At 31.7% G+C, this 17,029-nt stretch overlaps 1 protein-coding gene across 1 annotated transcript; it reads right to left on the bottom strand.

Moving 5' to 3' along the window:
• Nucleotides 1-2,257: 2,257 nt before the first annotated feature.
• On the bottom strand, nt 2,258-4,280 carry LOC107618180 (3-ketoacyl-CoA synthase 6). The gene has a single exon (XM_016320170.3). The coding sequence runs from the start codon at nt 4,095-4,097 to the stop codon at nt 2,607-2,609; it is 1,491 nt and encodes a 496-aa protein (XP_016175656.3). The 5' UTR covers nt 4,098-4,280; the 3' UTR covers nt 2,258-2,606.
• Between the last annotated feature and the right edge of the window lie 12,749 nt (nt 4,281-17,029).

The raw sequence follows: 17,029 nt of genomic DNA, 5'->3' as shown, positions 1-17,029 counted from the left end.
ATCACTATTATCATCATCTTTTTTTTCTTTATTTTTGTTCAATATCAAACAATTAGTTTAATAAAAATAAAAGTGACACATAAATTTTCGGTTAATGACACAAGAAGTTTGTTGAAAACGAAAATGTTTGGTAACCAAAGAAAATCAGCCAAAAACAGTCATAACTTGCCTTATTTAGCATTCATTAATTGTTGCGATAATTAATTAATGCTAAATAAGGCAAATTTTGGCTGTTTTTTTTTTGTTTACCTAACATTATCCATTGAAAATGACATTAAATTTTTTGTTAAATCACACAAAAAATCTTTAAAAAAATCACAAATTCAAAATCTTAACTCACTCAAATAACAAAATACATTCAAATATGTTTTAGAAAAAAAATACAATAATTTATTACAAATGATATAGAGATAGTTAGACCTTATATATATGAGTTTAATACTACTCAATTAACTATGATAAGAAAAATTGGCTAAAAAATTTTTTTATATCACGGTTAAAAAATTTTGGTTTCAAAATTAAGAATTTTTTGTGCCACAATTAAAAAATTTCAGTGTTAATTTTTAATAAATTATACAAAATTCAAAACTTTCCTTTTTGTTCTTCTCCTTCAATAATCATATTCTTCTTCTTTTTCTTCTTGTTTCACTCTCTTAACAAGGACTTATGTCATTGTTAAGAAATTTTAGTGTCAAAATTAAAAAAAATTTCTGTGTCATAAACAAAAATTTTGATGCTATTTCTAATAAATTATGTACAATTTAAAACTCTTCCTCTTCTTATTTAATCTTCTTATTTCATCCTCATAATAAGGATCTAAAACTTCATATGCTACTGTTAAAAAATTTCGGTGCTACTTTTCTAAATAAATACTACAAAATTCAAAATTTTCTATCCTCCTCTTCTTTTTCAACATCATTTTTTTTATTTTACTTACTCATAATTCTTCTTGTTTTATTCTTTTAAAAAATAAAAAACAAGAAAAAGAGAAAAAAAACCGAACAAAGAAAAAAATAAAAAATACTACAATAACCAAAAAGAGGAGGAGGAGAAGAAATAACAAAAAACACAACAGTAACAAAAGAATGACGATGAGAATGAAATACATAAAAAAAATAAATGCAAAAAAGAAAAAAAATGTGTGATTTATGCACATGTTGTGTGAGTGGTTTTTTTGTGTTTGTTCAACTTAGTTAAATTCAGTAGATAAAAATATTAGAATGTGTAGTGGAACTAATAATATAATATTATTTTAATCAAAATAAAAAAATTTGCACGCCACTTTCAAACGAATATAATTTATATCAGAAATTTTCGTTGTTAGTTTAAAGGATTCAGTCACAATTGTTTTAATATTTTAAATTTTTGGATGGGTAAATTTTTAAATTTGATTTACACTAAAATAGTATAAAAAATTAAGAATTTAGTACCTCCGCTTGATAGTTGGCCAACACACAAATTTTTAATTATGCAAATTTTCCGAGTCATTATTAAGAATAATATTAGATACTGATGAAGGTGGGAGTATATATGTCATGTCTCCTTGTCTAATTCCTAACATTGTTCGTCGGTTCAAGGATTTGAATAGCAGCAGAAATATATCTACTTGTATACACTTAAAATGCTAAAAAACACCTTTTGATTGTTGAAAAAATACAGAGGTCTATAGTAGTGACAAAACGCAAGAGTAAAATATAGACGTTTAAGTTGGTCCAAATTTCCAATGATTTAAGGATGTATACACTTTTGGATGTCATAGATATATAATTGGTGGTCTGGGGGGCCGGGTAGCTAGCTAGCTGCCGATGATCACATATCTTGGCATTTTCTACTACTTAGTTTATATTAATCCTATATATATATGTGAATGTGTCAATTTTGTAGTCCCATCACTTGTATTCTGAAATTCACGTTAAAGCATAAATAAATGTTCATGTGATTTTCCCCAATTTTAACCTTTCTCTGGTCCAAAGTATTAATTGGATGATCATGTTCAAATCCCCCACGCCCCAATGAAAAAGCTCCAATGATGCATGGACCATGTCAACAAAACCCCATTGGCAACATTGACAAAACCCAGAGTGTAAAACAAAAGAGAACCTTTCAATTTAATGCATACACACAGCACCAAGGCGACAGAGCAATTGAAAACCACCATATCATAAGAAAAGGATAACTTGCCAACTGCATATCTGAATATATATTAGATATTTTATTACGGGTAGGTATTTCTAATTAAAGCAAGTCATGATGATTATTTTAGTGCACAAACAGGCAATTACTAATTTATTATCACCGGTTTAATAATGTTACAGTGATTCGATCTGACGACTCAATTAATTACACAAATACATACACTTGAATTACTTCTGACACTTGATGATCAAGTCCTAATTACAAGCTTAGGAAATTGGAGTTGTATTTTGAATCCACAAAGAAGTTGCATGCAAAGTGTCTTGTAAGTCGATTGAAAAATAACAATAATACAAATATGAAAGATAACAAGTATGACAGACAAATCACAGGGCTTAAAACATGACTAATTTAATCATCATCTTGATCTTCATCGAAAGAAAGCAAGAAAGGCTGTACGTGTGTAAGAGTGTCTAGAGCTTAACGATCTCAGGAATGTGAACAGGGTAACGATCAATGCAATCAGCCCAAGGTCCATCAATGGGGGTCTTAATGGTCTTGTTACACTTCCACACGGCGCTGTTGCATTTGAACCCACTCCCGAAAGCAATCTGCCACACCCTATCCCCTTTCTTCATCCTCCCTTTGGATTCAATGTAGTTCAGTTCATACCACAGAGAAGAAGACGAAGTGTTGCCGAACCTGTGAAGGGTCATTCTGGAAGCTTCCACGTGCTCCGTCGACAGTTGAAGATTCTTCTGCAACTCGTCGATAACAGCGCGTCCACCCGCGTGGATGCAGAAGTGCTCGAAAGCTTGCTTGAAGTCAGGGATGTATGGCTTCCACTTAGGGTTGAAGATTTTCCTCCCAATGAGTGTCAGAAGGAAGAGAAGCTGCTCCGATGCCGGAAGAACAAGCGGACCCATGGTTGTGATGTTGGACTTCAAAGCTTCCCCTGCAATGGCCATGAGGTCTTTGGACAGCGAAATCCCAACCTTTCCTTCTTTGTCTTCTTCCTCGAACACACAACGGTAGGCTTTGTCATCGGCACCCTTGTGAGTTCTAACCACGTGGACCAATCTGTACTTGGCTCTTCTCCGTTCCGATCTCCGGTTCGACAAGAGGATGGCGGCGCCGCCCATCCTGAACAAGCAGTTCGGAAGAAGCATGGCTCTCTCGTTGCCTTGGTAGTAGTTGGGCGTGATAATCTCAGTGCTGACAACCACGGCGTTGGAATTGGGATGAACCTGAAGAAGATCGCGCGCTAGGTCTATGGAGATGAGACCCGCACTGCAACCCATCCCCGAAAGGTTGAAGCTCTTGATGTTGCTCCTGAGCTTGTACTTGTTGATAACCATGGCGGACAAGGAAGGAGTTGGAGAGAAGAGGCTGCAATTCACTATGAGAATGTCGATATCCTTAGGCTTGAGGCCGGTTTTCTTAAACAAAGAGTCCATGGCTGAGAAGATGACAAGCTCGGCCTCGCCGCGAGCCGCCTCCATGGTAGGCTTGGGAGGGATGTAGTGAATGGCAGGAGGAAGACAGGTCTCTTCGCCGAGGCCGGAGCGCTCAAGGATCCTCATCTGGAACTCCACACTCTTGGGGTTGTTCTTGAGGATGAGCCTTGAGTGCTCCATGAAGGTGGCGAAGGGGACCCGGCATGTTACCGGTGGCTTGAAGCAAGCATAGTCAACGAGGTAAATTGTGCGTGGCTTTGACATGAAGTAGACGGTGGCAACGAAGATGATGAGGAAAGCGGAGCAGAGGATCTGAACGAGGTTGAAGTGCAGGGAATTCCAGAGATTAAGGATCTCTTGGGGGCCTAAGCGTAGAATCTCAATGGAGACTCCCAGCATGATTGGAACGAGGGTGAGTGTGATAATGTGGTTAACAAGGTATTGGTATCCAAGCTTGACATACTTGAGCTTCACGGAGTTGGAGAAATCCGGCAACATGGGAGGCATCTTGATTCAGAAGATGATGGAAGACAATGTGAGTTGTGAATTGTGATTGATGGAGTGGGAGGTCTGGTTATAAAGGCAAAGGGGGTCTCCATGGGGTGGCAGATGAGTCGATTTAATGTCACACTTCACGTCACTCAACGCTCACTTAACTTGCTATTAATTTTCATAACTGCCCTCTCTTCCTATCTAACTATCGCTAACCTGTACCCTCTTTTATTATTTCCTTACGCTTCTTTCTTTCTAAATTATTACCTCCCAATCAAATCTGCTCAACAAAATCATTACATATTACTCCTATTCAAATAAAGCATGAATCAAAGTAAAAAGGATCAAACATTGTACTGTATTTCTTTTTAATCATTGAAATATCTCCCACATATGGAAATATAATGATTCTCATCTGTATATGACTATCTAATATAGATGCCCCTTTTAAATCAGATTAAGACCAAGTCGCTAAAGTCCATGTCAACACTAGCATTGACTATTCAGAGTTTGTCAACAATCCATATAGATAGCATTGACTAAATTCATTTATCCATTTAGGCATTGTTCCAGGGGCTGGAAATGAGGCTATTTTAGAAAGAGTAGGCGCAAATGTTGATGCTGTATCATGCTATCTGGGAGCAATATAATAATATATGTTTTTTTGTGATCGAATTGAAGGGCATTGATGTTTTTGTCATAATATAAAGGTGACTTTGTGGAATGTGGATGCCACGCTAATCATTTTTCAGTAATAGATACCTCATTGCAGTTTTCTTCGCAAGAGCTTCAGGTTCAAGGTCTATCTATTCAAATTTAAAAGTTCACTCCTACATTTGATTTGTTTGGAACAAATGGTAAATTGTGTTATACATATGATAAAATTATATAAAGTACAAAATTTTATGTTATTGATATATACCCTATACCTCGGCTAAATTAAACGAGAAAATGGCAACATACTAATAATTCGGCAACAGAAGAGATAAGGTCGGCCATGCAGAGCATCAGTTAACAATTATTATTATATAAAACCAACCATCACACATATTCACAATACTAAATTTCAGGCAATAATGTTCTTTAAGGATGTTTCTGATCTTATATTATTTATGTCGATCTTTTCCTACTTTTTTAAATGGTGTTACTTTATTTTGATTTTTTAAGTTGGCTACAGAATCTATTTCCAATCCAATTTTGAGATTTGTCGGAAGTATTTACTAACCACTTCGCTACATCAAAAATATATGTTCATAGATCGGACTATCTTAACACCAGCGACAACACAAAAAGCCTCAAAAATTACGTGACTCGATTCGCAAAATCAACTATGGAGATTCCAAACCTCAGTTTGGATGTCCACTTGCATGCAATCAAGAGCGGATTTTATCTTGGCAAATTCTAAAAAACAAATGTAGTAGCAAAACCGAAAACACTAGTTGAGTTTTGAGAAAAAGCAATCAGGCAAATGGAGATTGAAGAGCTCCGTGAAGCACGAAGGTCGACAAAAAACTACCCTGGCATGAGGAGGAAAAGACCGTCAAGAATCTACAAAACAGGAATGCCAAGAAACCGTTCAAGCTCAGTCCAAAATTTGATACTTATACACGATTCAACGCCAAAAGAGAGGATATCATAAAGGAGATATCCTCCACGCCAAGATAATAAAGCCTCCAAGCAGAGCAGGAAGTTACCAAGATCAAAAGTTCGTTGACAAAACTAAGCATTGAGTTTTTCACCAGAAGTTTGACCATACAATGGACGAGTGCATAATAGCTAGAGATCTACTCGAAATACTAGCCCAACAAGTTCTCCTGAACAAATACGTAAAAGGGCGGATAAATAAAGAAAATAATTCGGCCCGAGAAGATCGCCTCCAAACCTCAACGGAAAAAGACAAAGGCATTTATTATATATACATACAACAATAATTATGTTAAATATATAAAAAAAAAAACCACCAAATAAATTATTTATATCAAATAAATATTAAAATATAAAATATAAATTTAAAATGAATTAAATAACATATATAGTAACTAATTTAGTTATTGATTTTTTATTATCTGTGTATACTTTTTGTGAATACAGTAAATATCATTTGTTATAACAAGTTTGCATATTTGCCAGGAAAAGTTGATGAGCTATGTAAGTAGTGAGTAAAATCTACTGCCATAAATATTTATAGTACATTTACTGAAGGCTGTGAAGGCTGCTGTTCTGCTGTTGGGCTGTATATGTTCTTATGTTCTTATAACAACTTATCTAATATAAAAATTAAATATTCATCTATCTATTACAGATTATAATTAATTGTAATATTTTATTATTCAATACTGACATTTAAAATGTTCCAACACATTATTTATTGCACTTAAAATGTATGTATGTATTCTCAATTTAACATAACTTCCTAGGAGGATTATTGATCAAGAAGGATTGTAAGGAGGACCATAAAATTTGGCTAGTCATAATATTTATGAGTGAATGTTTTACTTGATAACAGCTTACTTACGACTTTTTTACGTGTCAACTATGTAACGTATATATATACGATACGATGGTACAGTTAGTTGGCTGGCCAGCAAGTATTAAATGGCCTTTGTATTTAGATGATTGTTGACTATCATTTTCTTTATTTATTTTTCATTACTGCTCTAATTAAAGCCTTTTTTTTTGTTATGCATGCTAAGTGATATTATTAGTTAAAATACAGTGTAGAAACTCAAATATACAAAAGATTTTTTTCACTAATAACAAAATTATCTTCTCAAGAGTAATTTATTTTCATAATCAATTATGAAATTTATTTTTTCCTAATATCCATGGAAAAAATATATTTCGGCATAAAAATTTTGTTTACTGCCATTTAACATATTTTTCACAAGTAAAAAAAAAAAATGAGAAAACTAATATGTCAACCCAACAAGTGACACTCTCAAATGTTGATAACTAAGAGTGGAGCCATGTGACTTTATATCTTATAGTTGGGCACTACAACGAAACTCCAAGACAACGTTATTAATATTGTCGTAGAGTTTGCTTTCCACAGCCTATATATATGTTGGTTGTGTTAATAGCAGTGTTCATCAATAATAATATTGTTTGGAATCGGAATAACATGAATCGGTTTTTATAATATTAAAAAAAAAAATCGACATTGCTTGGATCATATATATTAGGATAAATTGTATAATATAACCAGAAGTTTATAATTTTAATTTAAGCGATCAAGTAATCATACGGTCAACGCGAGGATGTGGACGATCGGATTTGTTTGACCGTGGTAGCATTGACCAATTTTGTGTAGAAGTGCGTGCATATGATTATATCAGTGTGGCTCATCAGCTATGGAGTAAAGTGTCTTTTCACATGCCTAAATTTTCAATAATTTGAGTACCGAACACTCTACTATATAGATTGAAACAGTATAGAGAGAAAAAATAATTTTTTTTATAATTATTTTTTATTATTTTATTATTATTCAAAGTGTGAATCTTACCTTTTCAATTTCTCTTTCATCCCATAAAAAAAAAAATCTGTAAACTTATATTTTTACCGTATAATTCACCTTGACATAAATATAAATGGTTGGTCTATTCTTTGATTTCTTTCACCTCTCATTGTTTAGACAAATTAACCACAAATTGTGTAGGCAGTGTAAAACTTTTCATGGAAGAATGTGTACAATGGTGATGGCGGAAAAGCATCGAGTTTGACTTGAAACACCATATGTATTGGAAGTATACTAGCTGTTAGAGTCTATTAAAATTAGTTACATTTCCCTTCTTGGTTTCTTGAGTCTCATTCCACTATATTTATCATCGTGCAAAGAACTCTTATAATTCATGTGTTCTAATCATCATAATCAAGGAGAATTATTTTTTGTATAAGCTTCCTATTTTTCTCTTCTCTGTTTACTTGCTTTGTCAACATGCATATTCAATTACTTGTTCTTGCTGCTCTATTTGCTTATCACGGTATATAGAGCCTTTTCTTTGTGAAATCAATCCTTTTTTCCACCACTTTCTTGGTTCAGTAATTTCTTGGTTCTGTACCTAAATACCTCTCTAAATTTGTGGATGATTTCTTTGCCCTTGGCTATTCAATACAAGATGATAATCATATACAATCTATACTTGATGGTTTGACTGAGGAATATTCAGGATGCATTACTTTTGTGATATCTAGGTTAGGATCAATCAAAGTTGCTGAAGCTGAATCTTTTTTATTGGCATATGAAGATATGTTAGAAAGATTAAAGAAAACCTGGAACTGGTATGCCTATTACCAATCTTGTTCAATTTTCTTTTTAATTTGGCCTTGTTCCTCATGGATTTAATCCTCCAAGAGGAAAGGGGGTCGCAATGGTGGAGGTGGTGGCAGATTCTACACTAATCTAGACCACAGTGCCAATTATGTGGAAGGCAAAGTCATGTGGTGCAAACATGCTATATATTACAGATTCGATCCATCTTTTCAGGCTGTGAACTCAGCACCAAATTTAGCTAATTCCCAACAACAAATTCCTTTTTGCATCATCTCATCCACCCCCCATCCTCCTCTTCATTTCATCGATCTAAAGCATTTCTTTTTGGCACCTACTCAAATAAAGATGCTAAAAACATTTTTTTATAAAAATTCTTGTGTTAAAAGTATATTTTGTTTGTTTAGCCACACTTTAAAAAAAATAACACTTTTATAACACATTAAAATCAAACCATACAATTCATGATCTAATGATAAAAAAGAAGTATTTTTATATGAAGACAATTGTAAAATCTTTATGGTAGTATCCACCTTTCTTTTTATATCATCTACTTTAAGTGAACACTACAAGAAAAATGTTAAATACTTTTGGATTTACCGTCAAATTTAGCATTGAATATTAGCGGCACATTTACCGACAGATTTGACAATAAATATGTCAGATAAAAAAGTTACTGTCGGATTTGATTTTTCGACGATAAATTTGCCGGTAATAATTAAAGGAAAAAATTGACGCCGAGATTACTGTCAGATTTATCCGCCAGTAATCCTTGATTAGTGCAATATTGCGTTTTGGTCACTTTCAAAGTGTTACCATTGGATTTTTTTGCCGGTAAATCCGACAGTAATTTTGTCCTAAAACCACCTCTCTCTCTCTCTTCCTCTCTCTCTTTCTCTCTCCCCCAAAACCACCTCCGACAGTCCCACCACCAGCGTTAGCCATCACCAACTGCGTCCGAAGACTGCGTGAACTCGACTAGGTGTTCCTTGCGACGCGTTGGTCGCTCTGTCGTCTGCGCTGTTTTTGTCGTTCCCGCCACTGCTGCTGCCGTTGTTGCTCTCTTAATCGCCGACATACGTCTCTTCTCCCTCCTGCAGGTAGGTTGTCCTCATCCATCTTCCAATTCCATCCCCGTTTTTACTTTATTTTAAATAGAAAAACCCTAACCCTATTTTGTTGCTTCTTCTTCAGTGACCGTGGTCCATGGTTCAGACGTTCTCACCGCCTCGCATTCTTGCTGCCAGTCATTCCTACCACATTGCCGTCCTCTGCTTTCTCTTCTCGTGATTCTTCCATCCCTGTGTTCTTGGTTCTGCTTCTACAGTGTGACTGAGTTTACTGATTTTATTTTTTATTGAATTTTTTCAGTTTTTGTTCCATAAATTTTTTATATTGAATTGTTTCAATTTTCAATTTTCAATTTTGATGTAGATTTAGATAATTTGATGTAATTTGTTATTATTAAGTTGCATCTAACTCCCTTGCTAATTGGATTATCTTAATATTAAAATGGATTTAGATAATTAGAAGATACAACATGAAAGTTAAAGCTTGCAAAGAATTTTCTCTCGAAAAACTTAAGGTAAAATGGGTAGAAATAGTGTCTTTTACTTATAAGTTATGATTGCTAATTGGTTTATTAAAAATACTGAAGTAGTGGAGAGGAAGACAACCTATGTTTTTATAATGTTGTAATTTGATATATAATAGTATTTATAGTCACTTATTTGTATATTTATGGTTTATTGAACATCAATAATTGGGTTTATAGTAGAATCGAAACATCTTTTGAGAAGATTGGGTATGAGATTTAAGTGAAACTAAAACTTTAACAAACTTTATACATAAATTTTAATGTTTGAATTTGTTTGTGAGTTATAGACAAATTATTATTATAATAACTTGTAAAACTTTAAATTTTGTTAGTTTAGAAATTATTGAATTAAAAGATTTAAAATTATATATTAAATTTTTAAACAATTTTTTAAAACAAAATTAAAATTTAAGTTTACCGTCAGATTTATCGAGTGATAAATCCGACAGTAACAAGTTCTAAAAATACAAGTTTATATTTGTCGATAATTAGCGGCGGATGAAAAAAACTGCCAATAAATAATTACCGACGAGATTTATACCGTCAAATTTATTCTGTCACTAAATTCGAGATAAATAAATTACCAATGAATTTACTTAATAAATTCGCCGATAAATTCAACGGTATCTGACAACTTTTTTGTAATGAAAGGATCATGGTACCCAAACTTTGGTGCTAGTCACCACATCACTTCTGACTACTCAAATATTCTCAATTCAAACTCAATCCACCACATGATCAAAAGCAATTGTTTGTGGATAATGGTCAAGGTACCTCTATCTAAGCTCATGGTTCGTCAATTTTATATGATAAAAGAAATAAAATCAACTTTCTATTAACTAATCTTTTACATGTTCCAGCTATAACTCAACCTTTTAAATGTTTCTAAATTTGCATATGATAATCATGTTTACTTTAAATTTTGGCCTAACTATTATGTTGTGCGTGATCAGGATTCTTAAGAAATACTTCTCCAGGGCATTGCTAAAAATGGTATTTATGTTTTTCATGATCTTATTGTTCCTAAAGATACTGTTTCAGTTTCTCTATCTTCATCTAGCTTGTAATAATTCAAATCCAATAAAGACTGAAGTACAATCTAAAACTGCTCTGACAATGAATTCTAATAAAAATGATGTTGTTGAAATGTGGCATATGAAATTGGGACATTGTGCTATTCCTACTGCTCTGCAAGTTTTAAATAAATGTGCTATTTCTACTTCATATGGTGAATGCTAAAGAATTATATGTTGTCCATATCCCAGATTCAGATCAAATGGCAGACATGTTCACTAAATTAGTTGTGCTTGCTGCTCTATTTGCTTATCAATATGAAAAGGATTTTAAGTTTAAGAAGTTAGTTGTTTTTTTTTTTTTTTAGATTTTACTATAATTTATTGCTGACTAATGAATTTAAAACGAGATTTGAATTTCTTATATTTACTTTATCGAATAAATGAGTTTACCATTCAACTAACTTAAGTGGTTAATATAACTTTTACTTCATTTAAACCGTAATTTGTAAATATTTTGTTTTCTGTATTAATCAATCGAATTGATTGTTTTACTTTTTAAGTGTTTAAATATTATTGTCTACTTGGATGTATTATACATATTGGATCCATAAATATTACTATGCTTGTTCACTCGTTTTTTTATTGTTTATAAGAGGTTAACATTTATATTTTTATTTTAAAATTATAAATTTAATGAAATAATTCAAAAATTAAGAATAAAAAAAGTTTAATAATAAATATAAAAATATAAATTATTTAACTTTTAGAACATATAAAATTTATAATTTTAAATTAAATAAGATATTAAAAAAGTTGTGTAAGAAAATCAAATATTTTTTTTCTTTTATATTATAAAAAAATTATACAAATAAAGGGTATAGAAAAAATCGAACAAACATTCTTTTTTCCTTCCAAGTCACGTTGTCCAAGATATCGAAGGGATGGTGATGGATAGCAACAAAATGAGTACATTAAATCTTGGCAAGATGTTTTGCTTCACAAAACTCAATTTGAAATAAAGCTTGTATAATTCAACTTGAGAAATTTTTTTTTTTAATTTAGTATATGTTTGTCTCATTAAATCTCAAAACTATCTAGCTTTCCTATGGCCTGTCCTTTATTTAGAGGTAAAATGTCGGATCACTGGAAATAAACTTGCATTGCTTTAATTTGCTGTCATTTGATTTACTTAAATGTTAGTAATTAATTAGTGGTAGTTGCTATAGTATTTAAAAGTTGATGCAAAAATGTTACTTATACATTAAAATTAGTCACTAAAATCAGTTATTAATATATTTGTGTATAAATATATGTGTGATTTAATTTATTTTTAACGTGTATTTATATTTCAGCATATATTTTATACTGATGACTAATTTTAGTAGCTAATTTTGATGTACATATAACATAATTTAAGATGATATCTAACTTATTAAAAAAATTAAAAATTAATATTTAATTTAAAAAATAAATTAGACAAAATTTAGACACTAATTTATAGATACTATAGAATTGACATTAATTGATGTCCAGGCAGTAAAATTCAGATAAATTACGAGGCAATAGGTCTTATATATATACGCAGTACGTACACGAGTTTGATTTTGTCATAATCAGATAATTAAGGCAGTTTGGAATTAGTAAACGCAGCAAAGTTAATGAGAAAGGGTGGGCGTTGGTAGTAGAATGTCACTTGCAGCTGGCAATTCATTTTAAATTCTGTTTCATTATGTTCACACCTGTATTTAACTGTTTATTGATTATTGATATGGATTGTTATTGTGATATTGTCATAAAATGTTTTGCCTTCTAACCACTTCGGCTTTTCATTTTCATTATTATTATTATTATTATTATTATTATTTTATTAACTTAGTAAGCAGTGTAAAGTTAAAATTACTTTTAGAGAATATTTAAAAGAAGACGAGAGTTTTAAATAAGTTTTTATTCCTATAAAATATTTCTTTTTATTTTTATAATTTTTTTTTATTTTGATTTTAGTCCAACGTACAAATTTTAGAAGTTGTCATTAAGTGCTTAGGTAATATATATAATTAAGTTAAACGCTGATATAATATATCTTGTCATGTAAATCAGTAAATTTCGGTTTGTTATGTAAATATTTAATTTGCTACGTAAATATATACTAAGTAGAATAAACTAATTGCATAGATTAAAATAGACAATTTTTCATGAAAAAAAAGGCAATTTTTAAATTTTAGTAAATTAAAATCAACATAAAATTTTATAAGGCTCAAAATAAAAAAAATATATATTTTATAAGAACCAACAACTTATTTACACTGATAATTTTCTATGGAATCAAATTAAATATTCTAAAATAAAGAAATTGATAAAATAATAAAATAAAAAATTATTTATTATTAATTTTATAATTTTTATAAAATGTATCTCTCACTATCTTATTTTAAAAATAATTAACTCTTTATTCTATTATTTTTTATTAACTTTTTTCTTGATCCTCCTCTATTTACACTAATAATCTTCTAACTTTTTATTGTTCAAATTAACAGGAGAAGCTTTTAAATGTCTCTTATAAAAAAAATTTAATTATTTTGTTGGTTTCTATAATTTTTTAAAATTTTTAATTAGATTCCTATACTTTTTTTCTTTGTAATTGAGTCCTTGTATCAATTTTTTTTAATTGAATTCTTACATTTTATTTTCTTTTTATTTGAGTTCGTGCACCAATTTTCTTTGTAGTTAGGTCCTTATACAATTAAGTCAATTACTGTCAAAAGGGACCTAATTGAAAAAAAAATTGGTGCAGGAATTCAATTAAAAGAAAAAAAGTATAAAGACCTAATTAAAAATTTTGCAAAACTATAAAGACCAATAAAATAATTAAACCTAAAAAAAACAATAAAAACATTATTGTAAAAGTACTTATTAATTAACTATTTCATTTTTCTTGTGTATGATTAACATTATTGTACGAGGGAATGGGCCGGGGTTGTTTAAAACTGCACGTGGTGCATCTCAAACGATTACTGATCGATAGATGAATGATGATCATTAATAAGTAGTTTGATCACTATGGCTGATGACAAGTTTCTTTCAGTAATCAGTACGTACACGCGTTCTTCGGCTCAAGTTTGTTAGTTCTACCATCTTTTTCATTCTCTTTAATTAAGTTTCTGTACATCGTTGAAACTGTATTTTGCCAAAAGATGTCTATCTATCATTAATGTATTTTTAGCAAAGAAAGATTGCTAAACTGCGATTAATTAGCCGACCAACCAGAAAAAAAACACCCTTGAGTTTAATGATGTATTTGATGATGATTTTGTAAGAATCTACACTTAATTATTAAATATATAATTACATAGCTGGCGCATCTGAACTATCCATGTCATCCAATTTATGTTAGTTTATGGAAGTTCAGCTATAAATACTGCGTGCACTATTTCTCATAATTAAAGCTTATCCAGAACAACAAATTTTAAGTACACGGAATTTACTTTGTTTATGTTCCAATTAATCTTAAAAAGCGCCACAATCCTTCCTCAGCAATCCTTTTTCCTTTAATTCATGCTAATTTGAGATTAACATCTCAAAAATAAATTCGAGTTCTGATTCTGTTATAGAAGGAATAAAACATATTTATAAAGAAAAATGTTTAATAACAAAAAAAATTAACTAAAATTCAAAAGTATAAAAAATACTATTTAGGATTTACGATAACTTAAATAATATTAAAAGAAGAATACTAAAAAAGTATAAAATATATTATTTTTGGTCATGAATTAAACATCAATATTTAAAAATACAAAATAAAATATATTATTAAATTACTAAAACAAAATATCTTGCCAAGATTTAAGGTACTCATTTTGTTAGTAAAGCTAGGACAAACAGCTACCAACAAAAAGAAGAAAAGCAAAAACAGCATACATACAATACTCTCGTCCACCCACGATTTTCTGCTGCACTATTTCTTCCTCCTGATTTTGCACAACCACGATTTCCTACTGCTGCAATTGGTGCTGCAAATTTGTTTTCTGATTTGTCTAAATTTTGTCCTCGTACCAAACTTCAACCTTTGGAAGTAATGCACCTATATAAAAAATACATTTTGCTAAGTTTTGAAGACAAAGAATGAGAGCACATATTTAGTTATTCTTAGAGTGTTTTTGCTATACTTTTTTTCCTTCATTTTTTACATTAAATATCATGATTTTTTTAATTTATCTTTTTTTGTTTAAAAAAAAGACTAATATGTAAGTATTCGTATTCAAAGTGAGGTCACGATATGAAAAGATAGAGACAGGAGATCTTAATTTCGTCAAATATAGAACCAGACCGAAAAGGTAATCTGCAAAACACTCTGATGCTAAAATTAGTAGTGTGCTAAGTAGTAAAGTGAGCTTTTCGTGTGTTTATCGATTGGTTGTTTCTCCCTTTTAGTCTTTGTTCTTTGGGGCTGCCGTTGTTCCGGCATTTAGTACTCATTATGGCGCATTATTTGTCAGAATTCAACGGTTATGGAATGTGGTGATATATCCGTTGTGGTATCTGACCATTATCCCGTGAGGTCGGTTACAGTTTTAATCACATGGTCGAATATGTTCTTTTTTGTCCAAAACAGTAAAAAATTTGTAAAAGTTAAGACAAAAAGAGATAAACTTAGAAAAAAAATTATTAATTATGTCAAATTCTTTTTATGTAATTTTTCTTGTGTCATGAGTCTAAGAAATTTTTTTTACTAATTAAGTTAGAAGAGTATTTAGTGGAGAAATTTAAGTTAGGTTAGTTTAGTGGTAATAAACTTTGTTAGAAGTCTGTGTCTTTCTTTAATAGGTTTAAGAAAAATTCTAAACAATGTGTGAAAATAATTTTTTAAAATTATAGTAAAAATTTTATTATTATTATAGTGGATAAAAATTTTACCATTATTATAATAATAGAGAATAGATATAAGTCATTGAAAACCTTCATTTATTATAATATATAAATATAAATTGTACATGCATTGTTAAAAATTATGGAGTTGTATGATTAACTTGTTGTTACGGTGGGTAACCAGAGATTAGTGGGCCGGATGGCGTTGGTTGGCCCAAACGTGTGAGGGAGGTGACTATCGAGTGAACCTGCAACTCGGTGTTCTTCCGTCCGACTTGTACGTGTGAAAGAATGGAGGGTGGTACCTGCAAAGACACTCCGATGCCTAAGTTAGCAAGAGTGTGAGCAAGTTTAGAATGTATTGGACTTAGTGATACCTGAGGGATGTCAGGGTATTTATAGTGGTGAACCAATAACCACCGCTGAAGTAGTGCCACCTTTTTAGGTGGATAACCGTTCCCATATCTTAGGGAGGTTAAGATATGGCTCTAGGAAGTGGTTGGAGAGTTTCTAGGGGCAGTTACTCATTCGAATGAGTGTTATCTGCCAGCTAACTCTCGTATCCGACTTCTTTGAAGCAGGTCGTGCTCAGTACCGACTTCTGGGAATGAAGGCTGGTACTGGGTGAGGGCCAATCCTTTGGGTTGGGCCTTTTTGCTTGGACCCTGGACCTTTATTATTGGGCCAGGGTATGAACAGTGCCCCTACTCGAGCCCAATTTCTTTTTAGGATTTGGGTTCGAGTATTCAACTCGGGGTCGTAGCCGATTTGCAAGAGGACCGACGTAATGGTTTAAGAACCGACGTGGTTTTTCGTGACCTTTTGGTTCTGACATTTACGTCTAATCAAGCGTCGTGTCCATTAGGGGTGTGCGTAGGGATTTAATGGCCTTGGTAACGGTGCATCTTCATTAATGATTGCCCCAATTTTACCATTATGCCCCTAACATCTTTATAAATACTTTCCCTCTCTTTCGTTGTTTCGTTTCTGCAATCTTTCAAATTTCCCTTACATTTGTTCGTGCTGCGTTCTTGCGTTTCAAAGGCTTTTATTTCCTCCAGTCTTGATTTCAGACTTAAAGGTTAGCCTTTCTCCTTCTGTAACATGTGTTCTATTTGCGTGTCTTTATCTTGTAGGTAGATTTGGTTTGTAGGCTTTAGTTCCGTACCCCTTCCCTTAGAGACCGTGTGTTGATTTTCCTTTT

Source organism: Arachis ipaensis, chromosome B9 (assembly GCF_059453495.1).
Source record: "Arachis ipaensis isolate K30076 ecotype BB chromosome B9, ASM5945349v1, whole genome shotgun sequence".
Lineage (NCBI taxonomy): Eukaryota > Viridiplantae > Streptophyta > Magnoliopsida > Fabales > Fabaceae > Arachis > Arachis ipaensis.
This window is presented reverse-complemented; position numbering and strand designations above follow the sequence as displayed.

Bases quoted from the DNA above. Each gene is read 5' to 3' on its own strand.
- LOC107618180 (XM_016320170.3), bottom strand. From the start codon at position 4,097: ATGCCTCCCATGTTGCCGGATTTCTCCAACTCCGTGAAGCTCAAGTAT.